Here is a 20,377-nt window from a genome sequence, read left to right on the forward strand (position 1 = left end):
TGCTGACACTGAATCCCAGTGATAACCCTGGAGGCAAAAAAAAAAAAATCTAGCACTGTGCATGACAAATATTGCCCTGCCCTACTTAAAATAATTGATCCAGGTGTGTAGGAAGAACAGTGAAGACACATCAAAGTCTGATACTATTTCTAATTTTTTTAGAATATTTTTTTAAAAAGTGGAGCTGAACTAATTTTTTAGAAAATAAATCAGAGGAAGCTTTATCATTCTAATTGCTTAGGGTAATGCTCACTTGTTCCAAATACTCAGCGCAGTACCTTATACAAGTCGATGGTTCAATAAAACCTTGCCAAGTGATGAGTGAGTGATTCAATGGGGATGGGGGAACTACCCTCACCCTAGACCTTAATAATTCAAACTAGTAGGTAATTAAAATAAGGAACAGCAAAGCCAAATACTGAGGTAAATGTGGGAAGTGTTCTTACTGCTTTCTTCTCTGGGTGTATTTTTAAATTGCTTTACTTTAAGTACTAGAAGTACAACTTTATTTGTATTTAGTAAGATTAAACATAGGCAAAGATAAGAACCCTTGTTTTATTTTGCCACCAGAGTAACTGCTGGGACTCACTGCCTACACAGCTCCACCATTCCTGGCAGTCCTTTCCCTTTCCCTTTTCCTTTTCCTTCCTTCCTTCCTTTAATATGTGAAAACACAGAGACAGCAAGGCAGAAGTACAAAGAGGAAAAACACCAGCAGCACTGCTCCACTGCACGAGGCTTCCCCTTCTTTCTGGTGAGAATGAGGAGTTTGAACCCAGGTCCTTGTGCACAGTCACGTGTGCCCTCCACCAGGTAAACCAACTCCAGGCTCAACCTTTGGAATTCTGTAACATCTATTAAAGAGTCAGGATTTTCATTAACTGGGCCCCCCTTTTTAACCAGAACACAGCTCAGTTCCAATTTAGGCTGAGGCCTCAATCATAAAACGTTGTATGCCACACTCCACCCACCCCACCCCCACCCCCACTCCTAGCAGCTGCTGTTTGTATGATGCACACCAAAAAAATAAATACTATGAATGTATATTCGTTGGTGGCTGACTAAAGATTTTTTTCCCCTAACCAGTGCACTGCTCAGAGCTCTACGCTCTGCTGGTGGTGTGAGGGCCTGAACCTGGGATCTAAGAGCCTCAGGCATGAGTCTGTTTGAATAGCCATTATGCTATCTCTCCTGCCCTAAATATTCTTTGGGGGGGGGGGGAGAAATCACCAATACAATTAGACTATAGAAAAAATTCTGGGCTTCAACTAACATTTATTGATCAAGTAAAAGAAACACATTTTCATTTTACTTTAAAATTTTATATTTAAGTTTTTTTATTTTGCTTTCTTACCCCCTTTTGTTGCCCTTGTTTTATTGTTGTAGTTGTTGCCATCGTTACTGGATAGGACAGAAAGAAATGGAGAGAGGAGGGGAAGACAGAGAGGGAGAGAAAGACAGACACCTGCAGACCTGCTTCACCGCTTATGGAACGACTCCCCTGCAGGTGGGGAGCCAAGGGCTCGAACCAGGATCCTTACGCCAACCCCCAAAATTTTGTATTTATAACCAGTACCACTGCTGATTAATTTCAGTGATTTGAGAATTACTAATGTATAACTTTATAGAACACATCTCAATTCAGGTTTGTCTTATATTCACTATGGTTAGGTCCAAGTTACATGTCCCCTTTCCCCAGGCATTCTGGTTAGTAGAAGTTCTTTTAAGTTGGTTTATATATAGACATAACACACACGTCTTACTAGAAAAAATGTCATTATCTGTAAACTCATTATCTGCACCTACTGCTAATTAAAAAGCAGTATGTGAGAAGATTTTTTGAAACCAATACTCAGCAAACTGTCCCTGAAATTTAATATCTATGCTTTTTCTTTCAATTATTTTCTATGGTGATTGCAAAATGATAGCTACCACCCTATTCAAAATTACTAGCTGGTATTCAAAAAAACCATTATCAAAAGCCACTCTTGCCTATCTGCAGACATGTGCTTTATATAGAAGTCTATCCACATATCTTCCTATAATCAGCACAAACTTGGGAATTCCAGTTTTACTTATTAGATTAGTAATACTTTACTATCTGTTTTGATGCTTAAAACAGGATTTGTGTCATTTCCTTTAGATAAATGAGGATGAAGATGAGGTGTTTTATGTTATAGCTATGGATAAATCCCTACTTTCTAGCACTTTACCTGACAGGCTCTTTCTGGAAAAAATAGATTTATGAAATAAAAAAAAAGATCAATGTTGCATAGTACTTCCCAAGAGGTATTCTTTTCCAACATGGTCATATTCTCAGTAGCGCCAACTCCTTCAACGGTGCATATGATCTCAACTTTGTCAGTCACCTACCCCAAATTCATCTTACACCTGGGCAGTTTCATTTCTGTTATCTGGACAGACTTTATAAAACTTCCACTAATCTTGAAGTAAGCCAAATTAAACTCATACAGCTCCTTATAGCTTCTCAGTAATATTGTACTATATCCCATTTTATCTTTACAACAAAATGGTTTTCTTGAAGAGACAGATAAATTTCCCTTTTCAAAAATATGGCAAGCACTTTGAAGTCCCAGCTTTAAGGAAATTTTAATTTTTTAAATTCCACAACCAAATACTTCATTCCAATCCCAACCACAGTCCCCTGAGGTAAAGGCCTGTATCCCTCTATTCCCTGTCTGTCAAATTTATTCAGAGCTGTTTACTGCTCTGACTTTGACATTTTGGGATAAGTATCAAAACAATGAAGAGTGGTGGAAAAAAAAAAAAAACTCAAAATGGCAGAGCAAAAAAAAAAAAAAAAAGACTGGTTATACATAAACTTAAAACTATACAATCTGTATCAAAACTTAGATGACTGGTTTCTCATTTTGATTCTTTTAAATGTGTTCTTTTATTTACTTTTGGCCATAATACACGCAAATTTTTATTTTAATACACACCTATATATCCTGTTTTTCCTTCCTGTCTTTTTGAAGCTGGAAGCAGTATGAAGCAGGACCATAGCTGTTTCACTTCCTCTCTATCTCCCCCTTCCTCTTCAATTGCTCCGTCTCTAACAACACATGAAGATAAATAAATGTAGTTTTTAAAAGTGTCCTGCTCTTAATGAAAAATACCATTCCCATGAATTATTTTGCATCTAGTTTTCAGAAATACAGTTCTTTGTCCTCAGATAGTTATCTGACTTTAGATGACCGAATAACTAATATGGTAGATAACACAATGTAAAATTTGAGGTTCCTTCCTAAAGCTTTTAATTGAGAAAGTTACTTGACTTACAACCAACACAGCAGCAGACTAGCAGCCTTGCTGTCACCACTACAACAAAAACAAAAGCATACAAGAGGAAACCAACATAAAAGCCAGTCATGAGGGAGTCGGGTGGTAGCGCAGTGGGTTAAGCGCAGTGGGTTAAGCACAGGTGGCACAAAGCACAAGGACCAGTGTGAGGGTCCCGGTTGGAGCCCACGGCTCCCCACCTGAAGGGGAGCTGCTTCACAGGGGGTAAAGTAGGTCTTCAGGTGTCTATATTTCTCTCCCCCTCTATGACTTCCCCTCCTGTCCATTCTCTCTGTCTTACCCAACAATAACAATTACAATAATAATAATTACAACAATAATAATTACAACAATAAAAAACAAGGGCAACAAAAGGGAATAAATATTAAAAAAAAAAAATCAGTCTTGGGGGGTAGATAGCAAGATGGTTATGCAAAGAAACTTTCACGCCTGAGGCTTCAGAAGTCCCAGGTTCGATCCCCCACACTACCCTAAAACAGAACTGAGCAGTGCTCTGGTGGGGAAAAAAAGGGGAGTCCAGCAGTAGTGCAGCAGGTTACACCCACATGGCGCAAAGCGCAAGGACTGGCTTACAGATCCCTAGTTTGAGCCCCCGGTTCCCCACCTACAGGGGAGTCGCTTCACAGGCGGTGAGGCAGGTCTGCAGGTGTCTATCTTTTTCTCCCCCTCTGTCTTCCCCTCCTCTCTCCATTTCTCTCTGTCCTATCTAACAATGACGACATCAATAACAACAACAATAATAACTACAATAACAATGAAAAACAAGGGCAACAAAAGGGAAAATAAATAAATATTTTTAAAAAAAGAAGAAAAAAATTCATTCTGAAGATATTTTAGCTGAAAATTTCTTACACAGTAAAGGACAATATAAGCCCCAGATCCCAGACACTTGATGGACTCCGAGAAAAAAATGACACAGGAACAAATGATGAGGATGAAGTGGTGCCTTGTGCCTCTATAACTCCACTGCTTTAGGTCTTTTTCCATCAGATAGACAGGTAGAAAGTGGGAGAGACACAACTCTGGCGCACTACTTTGTGCCATGTGGTACCAGGATTTGAACCTGGGCCCACAAGACAAAGGCACCCACTCCACCGGGAGAACTATCTCTCTAGCCTAAGTTCTTATGGGAACTGTGATAAAATACTCAATTACAAATAATTTTGTTAGAAAGTAAAGATAATACTGGAAATTAATTATGACCCATAATATTCATGAATTTACAAGTATGTAAATAGTTTTAAAGTAAATTAAGCAAATGTCTGTTCTCTTTTTAAAATTGAAATTTAAAATTGTGATCAGCTTTTTCTGCTACAAGGATTAAAAAAAAAAATCTTAAAAAGTGAGTGTAGTATCATCTAGGGCCCTTGTCAGGGAGTCCTGGGATTCCCATACAGACATGATGAGCTTAGACCTCTAACAGAGCCCTCTCTCGCCATGGTCACTGGTCATCTCCATCAGGAAAAGCATAATGGGCCCCTCTTTTGTGGGCTCCTATAAGACCCTGCCCTCAATATGGATCAGCAATGGTAGGGAATGTTCAATTCTCTACGGGGAACTGAACATGCTCTACCTACTACCTAAGGAAGATGAGTCCTGAAATTAGTGCAACCTGGAATGTTCCTAGCTGTGATCACAGATTGTGAGCTCAGACCTACAGGGATGCAGAGGTTACATAGGCTCCTGTGTGGAATATGGGCCTCAGATCAAATTATGGGGTTTACAGTTAAGAATATTTATATACTTTCCCCATATTTGGGAGCTACTGTCTTCCCTGATCCAGCTTTCTGGTCCTTTTTTCAACTATGACATCAACTTCCCAGACAATAACCTGCGTCTACCTACATATTAGATGTCAGGCGAAGACAAAACCTACCAAAGTCATAGGCCCTTTGGAATATACCTAAAATAGATTAGCTAGCTTTTTCCAAAACAGAGACCCCAAATCTTCATCTGCAGTATTCTTGCCTTTAGGTTCATGATTAGTCAACAATTTCTTTATATCTCAACTCTTTTCAGCCACCAGGTTCCAGATGCTACTATGATGTCAACCTGACTTCCCTGAGCAGACAACCCCACCAATATGTCCTGGAGCCCTGCTTCCCCAGAACTCCGCCCCAAGAGGGAAAGAGAGAAACAGGCTGGGAGTATGGATCAACCTGTCAACGCCCATGTTCAGCGGGGAAGCGATGACAGAACACAGACCTTCCACCTTCTGCATCCCATAATGGTCCTGGGTCCATATTCCCAGAGGGATAAATAATAAGAAAGCTATCAGGGGAGAGGATGGGATATGGAGTTCTGGAGGTGGAAACTGTACCCCTCTTATCCTATGATCTTGTCAATATTTTCATTTGGATAGAGAAAGAAACTGAGATGAGATGGGGAGAAGCACACCTGAGACACTGCTCCTTCACTGGTGGACCAGAGGCTTAGGCTTGAACTCGAACCCGGGTCCTTGCTCATGGTAACATGTGCTTAACTGAGCCTTAAAGTGATTTCCCCCCATGTTCTTGCCAAAATTTATTTCTGTGTCTTTTAGTAATAGCTATTAAACAGATGTGAAGAGATACCAAATTCTTTTAATTTGCATTTCCTTAATGCCATTTTTTACAGGAAAAACTAATCAGAAACACCCCACTGTCCCTACCTGAGTCTTATCCCTTTTCTTTCCCTTTTCCACCCTTTCTTTCTTCTTTCCCCCACCTCCTCTTTCTCTCCAAGCCCCTTTCTTACCAAAGCAAGGCCTAGCTCTAACTTCTGGCTTTGAGTGGGTGGGTGTGTGGGGGAGATTGTACCTAAAACATTGCATCCTCAGGCATGAGAGACTCTCTGCATAACCATTAAGCTATCTCCCCCACCCAAAATTTTTGTGTATTTATTTTTGGATAGAGGCTGAAAGAAACTGAGTGGAGAGGGGGAAAGGGAGGTAATGTCAAAGGACATAAATTATGGTGATGTTGTGTATAATACAGCAAATCCCAACAAAGGGATTTTCAAACTTAACCCCAAATAATTGCCAAATAATTTGATTACAGCAATAACTATCTATTGTCTTCTTAAACCCTAAGATAGCAGGAACCTTCCTCTATAGAACACTTCCTCTATAGGAACACTTCCTCTATAGAGCCTATATTTCCCCCCGCAGTCATGGAACCTCTAGGGTGGGGCTCACTTTCCTGCATGCTTCCCTCAATTCATACCAAATGATACTGCATCTGCGGATCCCAACCTAATCAATGCAACAAGTACCACCTCAACATGCTTCACTTCAGAATGTGTCCAGAAACATCAGGCATGGAATGCCAACCCTTCAGCCTCATTACTCGGATGAGACCTTTCCTTTCATAGGATTCTCCAATTCTATTTCAGGTAGTTCATTTCCTAACAAAGTCCCAAAACCTAGATATAGACCAGTTTCCACGAGTTAGGGCATATGTTCACATGTATCCATAAACTAGGGCCAAATATATACCTGAAAGCAAAAGTACACAATAGTCTGCAGTGAGTCAGTATACGCAGCAAGTAGAAAGACCTAAAAAGACACCATAAAGTTCCTAATGAAATAGTGTCGACTTAGACTTAACCCTCCTCAACTACTTCCTATTATACTTCCCTCACTCACTTCAAAGCTAACCTTATCAAAGTGACTGCAAAAGCTGAACAAGGGCAAGAGGCTGGCATACTTTAACAGTGACACTAATCAGGCCATCCCATCAGCTGAGGTCCTAGGCAGGCAGTCCTGAGATTCCCAAACATGCTGGGCCTAGACCTCGAATAAATCCCACTCTCCATTGTTACCAGTCATCTCTATCAGAAATAACACAATAGACTCCATTTGAGGGCCCCCATAGGATCTTGCCCTCAACTTGGATCAACAAGGCAGAGAATGTTCCTTCCTCCAAAGAGACGATGGACAATATAAATATACTCTATTTTCCACCTGAGGAAGATGGGTCCTGATACTGGGGCAGCTTGGAACGTTCCTACTCATGACCACAGAATATGAGCTCAGATCTACAGGGATGCAGAGGTCACATAGGCTCCTAAGCTGAATATGAGCCCCAGATCACACCAAATCAATGAGATTTACAGTCAACAATATTTATGCACCTTTCCCATATTTGGGAGCTACCCTCTTTCCTGATCCAGCTTACTGGTCCATTTTCCAGCCATGACATCATCTCCCTAGACAATAACTTGGATCCACCTGCATATCAGATATCCGACTCAGGAAAAAAAAAAAAACCTAGTATAGCCATGGGCCCTTTGGAATATACCTAAAATAGGCCTACTAACTATCTACAAAACAGAGGACCCCCCCCTCCCCAACTCATCATCTGAACCATTCCAGCCTTTAGCTTCATGATTAGTGGACAAATTGTTTGGCTTTATATGTTAACTCTTTTTTCAACCACCAGGTTCCAGATGCTACCATGATGTCAACCTGACTTCCCTGGGCAGATGACCCTACCAATGTGTCCTAGAGCCCTGCTTCCCCAGAGCCCTGTCCCACTAGGGAAAGAGAGAGACAGGCTGGGAGTATGAATGACCTGTCAATGCCCATGTTCAGTGGGGAAGCAATTACAGAACCCAGAACTTTCACCTTCTGCATCCCATAATGATCCTGGGACCATACACCCAGAGGGATAAAGAATAGGAAAGCTATTAGGGGAGGGGATTGGATACAGAGTTCTGGTGGTGGGAACTGTGTGGAGTTGTACACCTCTTATCCTTGGTTTTTGTCAGTGTTTACTTTTTATAAAAAATAAATAAATAAGTGGTCTGGGAGGGGGCACAGTGGATAAAGCATTGGATTCTTAACCATGAGGTCCTGAGTTCAATCCCCGGCAGCACATATACCAGAGTGATGTCTGGTTCTTTCTCTCCTCCTATCTCTCTCAGGAATAAATAAATAAATTCTTTAAAAAGAAATAAAAGAAAAGAAGATCACTTGTAAAATAAAATAATTTTTAAATCGCTTTATGTGAAGACTGATTCAGTAGATCTGTGATGAGTCACAATGTTTTAAATTTTTAAATATATATATTTTTTATATTTATTCATTCCCTTTTGTTGCCCTTGTTTTACTGTTGTAGTTATTATTGCTGTTGTTACTGATGTCGTTGTTGTTGGATAGGACAGAGAGAAATGGAGAGAGGAGAGGAAGACAGAGAGGGGGAGAGAAAGACACCTGCAGACCTGCTTCACCGCCTGTGAAGCAACTGCCCTGCAGGTGGGGAGCCAGAGACTCGAACCGGGATCCTTAAGGTCGTTGTGCTTTGCGCCACCTATGCTTAACCCGTTGTGCTACCGCCCGACTCCTGGTTTTAAATTTTTAAAAGTTGACAGATGATGCCAGATGCCAGTGTTGCTCCTAGAACTAAGAGTGGACCTGCAGTGTTCTGTTTCTATGTCTCTAAACTGCCCCATTATTAAAAAACAAAACAAAACAAAAAATGTAGATTTTCTCACCTAATATTCACTCACCACATAAATGTTTTTTCATGTTATTTTTAAACAGAGCTGCAATAGTATCCAAGAATTAGCAACTACTTCAGCAGTATAAAAAGGATCAATTCACATTACTATTTGTCCATATGTTCTCATATCTATATACATAATGAACACAGTGGGGTTTTTTTTGCCTCCAGGGTTATTGTTTGGGGCTCAGTACCTGCACTACAAATCCACTGCTCCCGGGGGTCATTTTTTCCCATTTTGTTGCCTTTGTTGCCCATGTTGTCATTATTATTGTTGTTGTCATTGCTGTTGTTGGATAGGACAGAAAGAAATTGAGAGAGGGACAGAGAGGGGGAGATAGACACCTGCAGAGCAGCTTCACCACCCAAGAAACAACCCCCCTGCAGGTGGGGAGCCAGGGGCTTGACCCGGGATCCTTATGCTGTGCTTGCACTTGCACCATGCGCGCTTAACCCATTGCGCTACCGCCCGACCCCTAAACGTAATGTTTTTAAAAGTCTAGTCATAGTAGCTTTACTTTTAAGTAAGTCTGAAAACTACAAGAAACTAATCTTAACAGACTATGAAAAATTTAATTTGGCAAATTCTATTTGAAGACAGTAACCTATTACTAAAATTGTTGCTTAACTTGCTGAGTTTTCAAAGCAAAGGGGCAAGAATAATCTTCAAATTCAATGACATGTACAGTATACTTGTGAGAAGAAAGTACAAATGGGAATGGATGGAGAGAGTGCATGCTGAACTGGGAAACTTCCAGGTTCAATCCCCACCTCCCCTCACTCTATCTCCCTCTTGCTCCTCAATTTCTCGGCCTCCATCCAAAATAAAATAAGACTATTGAAGAGGCCAGAGAGCTAGCTCACTGACAAGGCAGGCAGTACCACATGAAAAGTGCTATGGCAGTGGAGGCTCTGGTATTATAGTCTCTCCTCACCTCCCTATCTCAGTGGAAAAAGAAATAGCTGTATAGGAGCAGTGAACTCACACTCATGAGGTCCAAGATGCAAATGACAAAGAATTAACTGTTCCAATTTTTTTTTTAGTGAAAAAAAAAAAAGCCCAACTTTTAAAGATCAGAAATGGTCTGACACTTACATACACACAGAAAGCCATCTTAAACTTCTGACCTAGATGGCAGAGAACTAGCAGGTTCTGTTTTCTCTCACCACAAGAAAATCTACAACATACACAGAAAAAAAATCGCCATGGAAACAAGCTTGGAGTGCAGAGAACTTAAGGAAAAGAGGGAAGAGCCCAGAATCTACAGAGCAAAGACAGGCAGACTTTCACAGTGATAGTGAAGCTCCACCATGCCACTTGCCCTCTGCCCTGCTGCCCACTGTCATAAGCAACTGCCTAGTGACACTGGCATCGCAACGCCAATCCACTGCAACTGCCCAGGTGACCTGGCTAAACCCTTCACTGACTGGCACCTCCACTGCTGTTGCCCACAGCCTGGCCCCTGCCACCTTCCTGACCTGGTTGATGCTGCTGCTGCCCACCATGTCTACCCTGTCTCTATTAAGACTGTGTCCACAACTCTACAACAGTGGGGATTGAGGGAGGGAAGTAAGAACTATAAACCACGTGGCAATCACACTCAGTAGAAAGCAGTCATTGCAGAGCTCAGTTCCCATAATGAGACCCCGGGTGTAGCGCCAGAGAGAAACACTCCACTGGTGCAGACTGTCAAGATCCCCCCCCCAATTTTGTGATACACCTACAACTCAAACATCTGATCTGACAGACAGAAATTTGATAATATAGCTTTGGTCTGGGACTCAAAACAAATGCTTGATCACTCCCAGAACTGTCCAAATACAGGCTGCTGCACTGGTCTTCACAGAGGCTCAAAGATAATGGAAAGAGAGAGGAGAGCACCTGCAATGTCGGACCTAAGTAGCAGCTTCAAAGATACTCGCTGAATTGAGGAACATCTCTACAGATGCCAAAGGTTGAAGTGAAAAGCAGGAAGGCAGATAAGAGAGGGGAGGGGAGGAGGAACTAGAATGATGAAGCTAATCTAGAAGTTATAACAGAGTTATGGAACAACACCAAGAGGAACATCTGCATCACAAGGTACGAGGAAAATAAAGGAACAAATTCATATTTGAAGAAATGCTGGGGCCAGGTAGTGTGGCATACCTGGTTGAACAAACGTTACAGTGCGTAAGGACAGGGTTCAAGGCCCCAGCCCCCACTGCAGGGGAAAGCTTCACAAGTGGTAAAACAGTGCTGCAGGTACGATATCTGTATCTCTCCCTATCTCCCCCTTCCTCTCAATTTCTGGCTGTCTGGCAATGAATAAAGATAATAAAAATTAAAAAAAAAAAAAGGAAGGAAGGAAGGAAGGTAGGTAGGTAGGTTAGCTGAGAAATTCCACTACATTGGGAGTTGGGCGGTAGAGTGGGTTAAGCGCAGGTGGCACAAAGTGCAAGGATGGGGTAAGGATCCCGGTTTGAGCCCCCAGCTCCTCACCTGCAGGGGAGTCACTTCACAAGCGGTGAAGCAGGTCTGCAGGTGTCTATCTTTCTTTCCCCCTCTCTGTCTTCCCCTTCTCTCTCCTATCCAACAATGACATCCATAGTAACTACAACAATAAAAAAACAAGGGCAACAGGGGGGGGGGGCTGGGGGGGCTGGACTCCAGTGAACTCTGGGGAAGGAGTATTTTGCTTTGGCGGAGGTAAGGGCCGGGGCAAGGCATTTTGAGGTGAGAAACTCTACTTCTAAAGCATTCACAGGCTTATAAAGTTACAGCTAGATCAAGAACAAATAAGGTATTAAAAGAAATGTCATCTTTCCAAATACGATATACAATAGCAGTGTACATCAGAATACTAATGTATGTGCTGAAAAATATCGTCTGTTCAATCAAGAATCACTTAGACTATAGAGCTTCTAAAGTCTTTTAGTTATTCTTTTAAAGATTCTGTACTTGTTAAAAATTTAATAAATCTAGAACATTTCTATTGATCATATTTACAACTTTCAGCCTGATGTCACTGTCTCCTCAAAACACTTTACCATGTATCTCACGTGAGAGAAACCAGAGCACTGCTACATTACACATGGTACCAAGGCCTCTCTATACACTGAACCACCACCTCACCTGGCCACTCCAAAACACTCAAAAGGTCCACAGACCCTTGAAGCATGAAACGGCGGTAGCGCAGCGGGTTAAGCACAGATGGCGAAAAACCAAGAACCGGTGTAAGGATCCAAGTTCAAGCCCCCGGCTCCCCACCTGCAGAGGAGTCGCTTCATAAGCAGTGAAGCAGGTCTGCAGGTGTCTTATCTTTCTCTTCCCATCTGTCTTCCCCTCCTCTCTCCATTTCTCTCTGTCCTATCCAACAACAACGATATCAATAACAATAATAACTACAATAAAACAAGGGCAACAAAAGGGAATAAACATTTTTTAAAAATCTTTAAAAAAAAGAAACATTAGTTAAAATATCTTTACAACACAGAAATTTAAGCTGAAGCAGAGTTCCTCTAAGTGACTGTAAAATGTGTATCAATGAGTATTGAAAGTATATGTTGATGCAGTTCAGAAGGTGGGGGAGTGGATACTGGCAGACTCAAGCTCATCTCCAAAATCACATGTGCCACAGTGATGCTCAAGTTCTCCCCCTCTCCTCCTCTTATTTATCACAAATATTTTAAAAAGTACTACTGAAAGTAAAAAACCTAGCTGGATATACTAAATCAAGCATTATTAATACTATAACATTATAATGAAACAGGATTTTAAGAATCACATCTGCAGGGAATCAGGCGAAAACACAGGAGGCTAAGCACATGTGGTGCAAAGCACAAGGACCAGTGTAAGGACTCCGGTTCGAGCCCCCGGCTCCCCACCTGCAGGGGAGTCACTTCACAAATGATGAAACAGGTCTACAGGTGTCTATCTTTCTCTCCCCGTCTTCCCTTCCTCTCTCCATTTCTCTCTGTCCTACCCAACAACAACTTCAATAATAATAATGACTTCAACAATAAAACAACAAAGGCAACAAAATAAATATTTTTAAAAAAATCATATCCGCAGAACTCAACTGCCAACCTCCAGATTAATCCTAAATGATTACAACCATTACAGCACATCACCATTAATTTCCTTATTTTATGTGTACTTTAAATTATTTCAGAAACATTACATATAGAGACTAAGTGACCCAAAGAATTTCTCAGATGTTGAGAATGATCTACACACAGATAAGAAATGATCTAAAGACAGGTAAGAAATCCTTCCAAACATTAAGTGAGTATCACTCATCCAAGAATTAAGAACTGTAACAACACATTTCAAAACTTTACCTCTAAATTGGTTTCTGCTGTTAATCTTTCAAAATAACTTAAATGTAACTTAATTTTTAAGTTGACTGTTAGGATTAAAGTTAACTTTCAATATGGCTTAACCCTAACTGGGATTTAAAAACTTGACTGCAAATAAAGACACAAATCCAAGTAGCTAGGAACTGATGTGCTAAAATCTTCCAATCTTCCAATCTTCCAGTATTTAAAGCTTAACTTCAGTTATACAATGAAGTTTGTGCTGAGTTAAAACTTATGTACAGGTGTATTCTGACCCATATTTCTTAGTAAGTTTCAAACTGTCAATTACAAGTGACAAAGAGACATCTTCCTATGTGCTCTCCCACATTAAAAAAATTTTTTTTTCCTTTCAAATCAGTGGTTTCAGAGCTTTAACATAAAAAGTTTGGGGGTCAGGAGGCAATGCAACTAGTTGAGTGCACCTATCACAACACACAAGGACCTGTGTTCAAGCCCCTTTGCAGGTGGTGAAGCAGTGTTGCAGGTCTGTCTTTCTCTCTCTTTATCATCTCTTCTCTCTCAATTTCTGGCTGTCTCTATCTAATGAATAAATATAATTAAAAAATTAAATAAAATTGTAGTTAGAAAGCTAATTATAGCAAACAAAAATGCCAAGTGACTTTTTGCTTAATTCAATTTCATAAGCTTCTACAAATGCAAAAAATAAAGCAAAATGCACTAAAAAATTCTAAAGATGTGGTCCGGAAGATGGCACATTGGATAAGGCTTTGGACTCTCAAGCATGACGTCCCAAGTTCAATTCCCAGCAGCACATGTACCAGAGTGATGTCTGGTTCTTTCTCTCTCTCCTATCATTTCTCATGAAAAAATAAATTCTTTAAAAAAAAAAGTTCTAAAGACAATAGTAAATTTCACTTTACAGTGTACACTAACTTTAAAACCAAATACCTTCCTTCTATGCTGGGGGTTAGGCTTGAACCTGGGTCATGCACAGCACAAGCAGTACACTATCCAACTGAGCTATTTTGCTGGCTCTCTAAGACACTTTTCTCTTAAATATATATATATATATATATATATATATATATATATATATATATATATACACTAATAAGCAAGACAAGGAGAAAGAGAACTAGACATCATCCTGGTACAGGTATAGCCAAAGATGGAACTCGGGACCTTTCACCTGAGAGCCCAACACTTCACAACTGCACCACCTGGTAGCAGTATGCTTCATTTTCTAACCAACACTTTTTCCTGACATCCCCCTAACTGCCAAAACTTTAATGTTTCTTGCTCATTATATTTCTCCATCACCATAATTCAAGTATCCTATGCTACATAAACCATGATGCTGATTATAAGAGAATACTGAGTGCTTGTCATGTCAGGAATTCTTAAACCTTTTTCATGCGGATTACATTTCATTCTTAACTAAATAAGTAACACTGTAGAACACATTTCATATATTGGTACCTCCGAGTTACGAAATTTGGTTTGTTACAACTAGTTTTAAAAGTAAAACTGGGATAAGTAATCAAAGTCTCAATCCAATCCATATTCCTGATATGTGTATATATACATATATATGCATATAAATACACACATATATACATATATGTATATACACACACATATATATTACATGAATTGTATTACTAATATGCACATAACTCAAAATTTAAGAAATCTAAAAGGATGGTAAGAGTACAAATTTGAAAATGTTTCTTGGTCTGGGATGATAGCATAATGCTCAAACAAAAACATTTTCATGTCTGAGCCATCATAGGTTCCCTGGGTTTGATCCCCAGCACTATCATAAACCAGATCTGAGTACTATTCTGGTTAGAAAAGAAAATACACCAAATACATTAAAATAGCTCAGTTCCCACCATCCTGGAGGAAGCACTGTTGCTTTGGTCTTTGCTTCTTTCCTTGCGTCTCTATTCAGAAAAGTCAGCCTGGAATAATGGTGCCCCAATGGTAACAACAACAAAAATAATAAGATAGAAAAAGCTAACTGAAGGTGGGTTATTAGAGTACCTATTTACTTACCTAAGAATACTTAACTCATTTGCTGAAATAGGAAAAAGGGGTAATAGCCTACAAATGTCCTGATCAGCACTGTGTCCAAAAAAAAAAAACCTTTTTGTAGTAACAGAAATGTTTCTATCAGCATGGTAGCCATTAGCCACAAGTGTTTACTGAACATCTGAAATATGTCCAGTGTGACCAAGTAACTGAATTCTGAATATTCTAAGACCTTAATTCTATTTTTCCAGCTTGTGTGTAAGACACCAAAGCATCATTTTGCCATACACAGTACTAGAATGGAACCCAGTTACCTCCCTTGACCTTTAATTTAACCAGCCACGTGACTATTACATGGGACAACGCAAATACCGGTTAAAAAAAAAAAAATCTTGTCTTTATTTGTAAAATACACCAACAGTCAAATCAATTTAAATACTTGCTTTTTCTTGCTCTAGTTTCATTTATTAACCTAAATACTATAAAGCTCCATATTTAAACTATAATTTTCTGTGCTTAAATTCTTTGCATATCCCAATGGGGAAAATTTAGAATGCATGTTGTCAACAGAGATTCATATACTACTAGCTAAGCTAAGAGAAAGTATGGAATTTTTGCCAACTATTAGGACGCCTAATACTAATAACAATAAATTCAAACTAATTCTCAATTCTTTTAATATCTACTTGACTTCTTTTAAAAGTGCTTACCTTGATTCTCCACTGCTGTTTCTAACACTTTCTTCATCACTGTGTCCATTCATTGTAAATGTCATGAAGTATTAAAATAAAATATATATCTTCTCAATTTAAAAGATAACTATAAATACTGTTGTTCCTCCTTGAATATCAAAAGTTCACAGATGACTTTTCTTCAATATTCACAGGCTTCCAGGAACTTGTCTTATTCACCTAAATAAAAAATATATTAGGTAAGCACATTTCCTATATAGAAAAAGAGTTTATCCTAGAATGCACACCAATTCACCTAAGGCCAATAGAGGTGCTAAGGAAGGGGGGGCTTATACTCAAATATCTGAGAATCTATTAACTACAATCCTGACAACTTGTTTAGCTTGGACAGAAGAAAAAATATTTGTGGAGTAATAAAACTTTCAGAAACTAACTGCAACTGTGTAGCAATGTACATTATGCAGTCACATGTAAACACTTACGGGTAGTATGTAGCATACACAAAAGTCCCAATAATAGAAAATGGAGTCTTACTAGATACTTCGTCAAACAAATGAAGGGGGTGAGTTATTTTTAACCAAACCCTAATTTCCATCACCAAGAATCTCATATACTTACAGTGAAAGTTTTGAAAACGCTCAAACAGGAAACTAAAAGAAATTATACAGGCAAAAAAAAGTAGAGGTAAAAATAAGCATGCCCCCCCCCCAGATAAACCAATAGTGACGGGATAACACTTATTCATCCAGTTTGTATTTGCTGATATTCTATTTAAAAAAAAAAAAAAAAGGAATGAACTATACACTATGACTTTTTGCGTAAAGGAACTGGGGCACGAATCTGGGGCCAAGACACAGCATTTCCACCTTTTGAGACTTCAGCACAACACTGAGAGTCACCTACAAGCCATCCACGAATAAACAAAGGAGATCTCTGGAGGGGAGGGAGAGGAAGAAGCGGGGGAAGACGTCAGATCCTTCCCCAACCAGAAAGTACCGAGACAGCCTGAGATCAGAGCTGTCCTCCGACTTCAGGAAAGAAAACGCACTATGATGATTTCTATTCCACAAAAAGAGAGAGAGAGAGAGAGAGGAGAAATAGCTATTGCCAACTCAATCCCAGCAAACTCTACATCTGGACCGGGATTTTAATTCTCCAGAAGACTCTGCAAAAACTGACTATCACAAAGTAACTACTTCACACAACGTCTACTCCTAACGTGAAATATTAATTCCAACTAGCCAAGAGGTTCCCTATTAAACACAAGCTGGAAACCTCCACAGAGCGTCTCCTAAAGTCTTTCTTCCTTGAGCCCGAGGTCACTCCTATTTTCTTTTCTTTTTATCTCCCTTTTCGTCCTCAAAATGGCTTTCTCTATACTCTGCTAACTTCCTTTTCCCTCCCTTTTAGTCCTTCTCCGAGTTAAGAGCATAGGGTCCTGCCTTCCCTTCCCGAGGCGCCTTTTCTCAACCTAAAACCCAGAAGCTCCAAAGGGCCGGCAGTTCTCTCCGAGAAGCCTTCACGCTTAACAATGTGCAATGTGACTCTCCCCATAATCCTCAAAAAAAAAAAAAAAGAAAGAAAGAAAGAAAGAATAAGAAAGAGAAAAGGCAAGCCTCTTCTTTGCTACACGCGTCTTGAAACAGTTGCTTTGCTCCGAGCCACAAGTTTCCGAAGCCGGTCCTCGGGAGGAGGAGGAGGAGGAGGAGGAGGACACCGAGCAGAAGCCTCCCTCCCCCTCCTCTGTCCCTCGCTACTACTTTTGCTCCTCCGATCAGCCTCCCGCCGCCGCCACCCCCTCGGTCTCTTCCAGGGCCTCCGTCCCGATCCCGATCCCGATCCCAAAGTCTGTCTGTCTGTCTGTCTCTCTCTTCCCGCCTCAAACTTTCCCGCAGACCCGCCCCGCGCCCTCCCGGGCTCGCCCCGGCAAGAGGCGGCCGCCCCCTCCCCCGCGCGGCGCCCCACGTGCTGGGAGCCCGAGCCCCAGCGGGACCCACGCACCGGCCGAGACCGCCACTCGCGCCGCCCGACCCACGCCGCCGAGGCCCGGGCTCCGCCGCCCGGCTGCCGGCCCGTAAAGGGCCGGGATGCGCTCCGTGGCCGCCGGCCGACCGACCGGCCGGCGCTCGCCACTCACACGCCCCCTGCGCGCGCCCGGCCCGGCCCTCGCCGCCGGCCCTCGCCCCGCCGCCTCGGCCTTCGCCCAGCGCCCGACCGCTGGGCCGCCTCCCGGGCACCGCGCCGCCCCCGCCCTCCGCCCGGGCCGGCTCCTGTCCTACCGCCGCCGCCGCCCCCAGAGCCGCCACATCCTGACCCGCCCGCCGCCCCCTTTCTTACCGGCAGACTTGCAGGCTTGGTGGGGCGGGAGGGAGCCGGCTCAGGTCGGCGGCCTGCCCCGCGCCCGGGCCCGCGGTCTCCGCCGCCGAGTGACTCCTCGGGCTCCGGGCGTCTCGGGGGGAGCAGGAGTCCGGTGAAAGGGAGCAGGGGGAAGGGGAAGCCCCGGCCCCGCGGCACCACACCAACGCGCGATCCCCTGCGGAGCGGATCCAACAATCAATTCATTATTGAAGCTCCAACGGTGAGAGCAGCAAGAACCAGAAGTAACGAGCAGCCGTCGCCGCCGCGCGCGCGCGCTCCCGCCGCTTATCGGCTCCCGGCAGCCGCCATGACGCCGAGTGAGCGAGCGCAACCGTCTCCGTCGTAGCCGCCGCCGCCGCCGCCGCCACTACCACCAGCGGGACCGAGGTCGCAGTTGCCTCCGCCTCCCGCACGACGTAAGCTCCTCTGCTCACTCCCCTTCCCCGCCGAGCGCGAGGCTAGCGGGTGTGCGCACGCCGAATCCCACCGGCCGGCGCGCGGGTAGTGGGAGGGGCCACGTCCTGGCGCCGCGGGGCGTAGGGCGAAAGCGATTGGCTCTGAGGCCGGGAGGTGAGGGTGTGTGCGCGCGCACGCAAGGAGGCGCGCGCATGCGCGCGCACGACGACCGCGCGGAGGCCGTCGCACTCTGGCCTGCCTGGCCCCGGCAGTGGACTGCTGCTGATCCTTGTTCTGGCGCCCTCCCTTAGCGGGCCCAGAGGCAAATTCCGGGAAGTGGGAGCCGCAGGCTCGCTCTGTGCGGGTATGGACGCAACTGTCGCTCGGAACGGTTGCACAAGGATATATCGCGGCAGGAAAAAAAAAAAAAAAGGAAAAGAAAAACACAAGGAACCGGGGAAGCAAGGGGGAGAGGGAGATGTCAGAGACTATGATGGGTTTCGGGGAGCCTTGGAAAGGTGACGCTGTGATGAGCCTAAGCGGGGGTGGGGGTGGAGAGGGGCTGGCTTTCCGCACGCCTCTCCCTCGGGTCCGCGACCGCGTCTGAGCGCCACCCCGGAGGGGCGGGGAGGGGGCGGCTGCGTCACACCGGGCAGCCTGGGAACCCAACTGTTGGGCAACTGTGGTCAACCCCTGCCGCCTCCGACGCTCAGCCGGGACCTGCCACGGGGGCCCCCTCGGGGCCTGATGGATGCCCCGCCGGGGACGGACACCGGAGGAGACGCGGAGAGAATGACTGGGAGAGCGGGTTGTGGGCTTCCGGTGACGCGTCTTGATTCACTTGGGTTTTGGCCTCCCCCGCCCACCACCACCACCCCGTACACCCGCAGCCGCAGCCGCAGCCGGGTTCAGAAAACAACTCTTGGCACCTGCCTAGGTCCCGCCCAGGAGGGCGGGCGGGGTAAGAGGGTGCGGTGCCCGGTCGCTACAAATTAGCCACCGCGGGCCCGCGGTAACTGTCTACGGGTTTTAACAGTTTGGGTTGACAGTTTTCATAACCGTGACTGCAGGCCTCGGTGACCAGCTTCTGAGCTGTGGCGAAGGTGATGATGACAGTTGTGTTTTCCAAGCCAAGAGGTGAACGCCGCTCCGCTCGGCGTTTTTAAAATTGGTAGGGAAAAAAAAAGTTTCTAAGACATCCCTGGTCCCGCGCCTGCTGATCTGTTTCGAGTCGTTGTAAATTCATGGTAATTTAGGAAGCGTTGTCATAGGACTTCTAAAGACCCACCTTTCCAAGGCAAGTGAGTTTGAGTGTGGTAAACGGCACTCTCAACACATCTCTCTCCTTCTCTCTCTCTCTCTCTCTCTCTCTCTCTCTCTCGGAGGAAATAAGATTTCAGTCTATTAGCTTTTTAGACAGTTTGGTTCAAAGTCTTCAAAAAGCTCTCAAGACAGAACTCCAAATGTGCTTTCACTGTATGAAAACATTGTATGTTTTACCTTTAGAGAGGGAGAGAGAAACACAGTCGCTTCAAAAAACCGTATACAGAACTCAGTTTGCAAAATGATCTATGCTCAGCCAAACCCCTTTTTCCCAACGAGTAATTATAATGCTGGGTTATGAGGAGTAGCAAGTTCGAGACCCTAGAAGGAGGACTTGAGGCTTTATTTTTTAATAGGCTTTAATGATATAAAGGTGCCTCTGATGAATTTCTTTGATTACTGGAGTGATAAGTAACAAAAGCTCTAGAAAACAGTAGCCTTGCAAAAAGTTATGTTCTTGAAAATATG

At 43.2% G+C, this 20,377-nt stretch overlaps 1 protein-coding gene across 4 annotated transcripts in view; it reads right to left on the reverse strand.

Moving 5' to 3' along the window:
• Positions 1 to 19,358, reverse strand: part of CHD1 (chromodomain helicase DNA binding protein 1) — a 72,535-nt gene extending 53,177 nt beyond the window's left edge. For 2 of the 4 annotated variants that reach the window (XM_007530480.3, XM_060201203.1), the window contains exons 1-2: positions 18,170 to 19,358; positions 15,851 to 16,051 (exon numbers count right to left, since the gene is read on the reverse strand). In XM_007530480.3, coding sequence (XP_007530542.1) covers positions 15,851 to 15,915 — 65 coding nt within the window. In that variant the 5' untranslated portion in view covers positions 15,916 to 16,051; positions 18,170 to 19,358. Of the gene's footprint in view, positions 1 to 15,850; positions 16,052 to 16,450; positions 16,731 to 17,833; positions 17,851 to 18,169 lie in introns of those variants that run through there. The other 2 variants (XM_060201205.1, XM_060201204.1) reach the window with 2 other exon arrangements.
• Between the last annotated feature and the right edge of the window lie 1,019 nt (positions 19,359 to 20,377).

Source organism: Erinaceus europaeus, chromosome 11 (genome assembly GCF_950295315.1).
Source record: "Erinaceus europaeus chromosome 11, mEriEur2.1, whole genome shotgun sequence".
NCBI classification, from domain to species: domain Eukaryota; kingdom Metazoa; phylum Chordata; class Mammalia; order Eulipotyphla; family Erinaceidae; genus Erinaceus; species Erinaceus europaeus.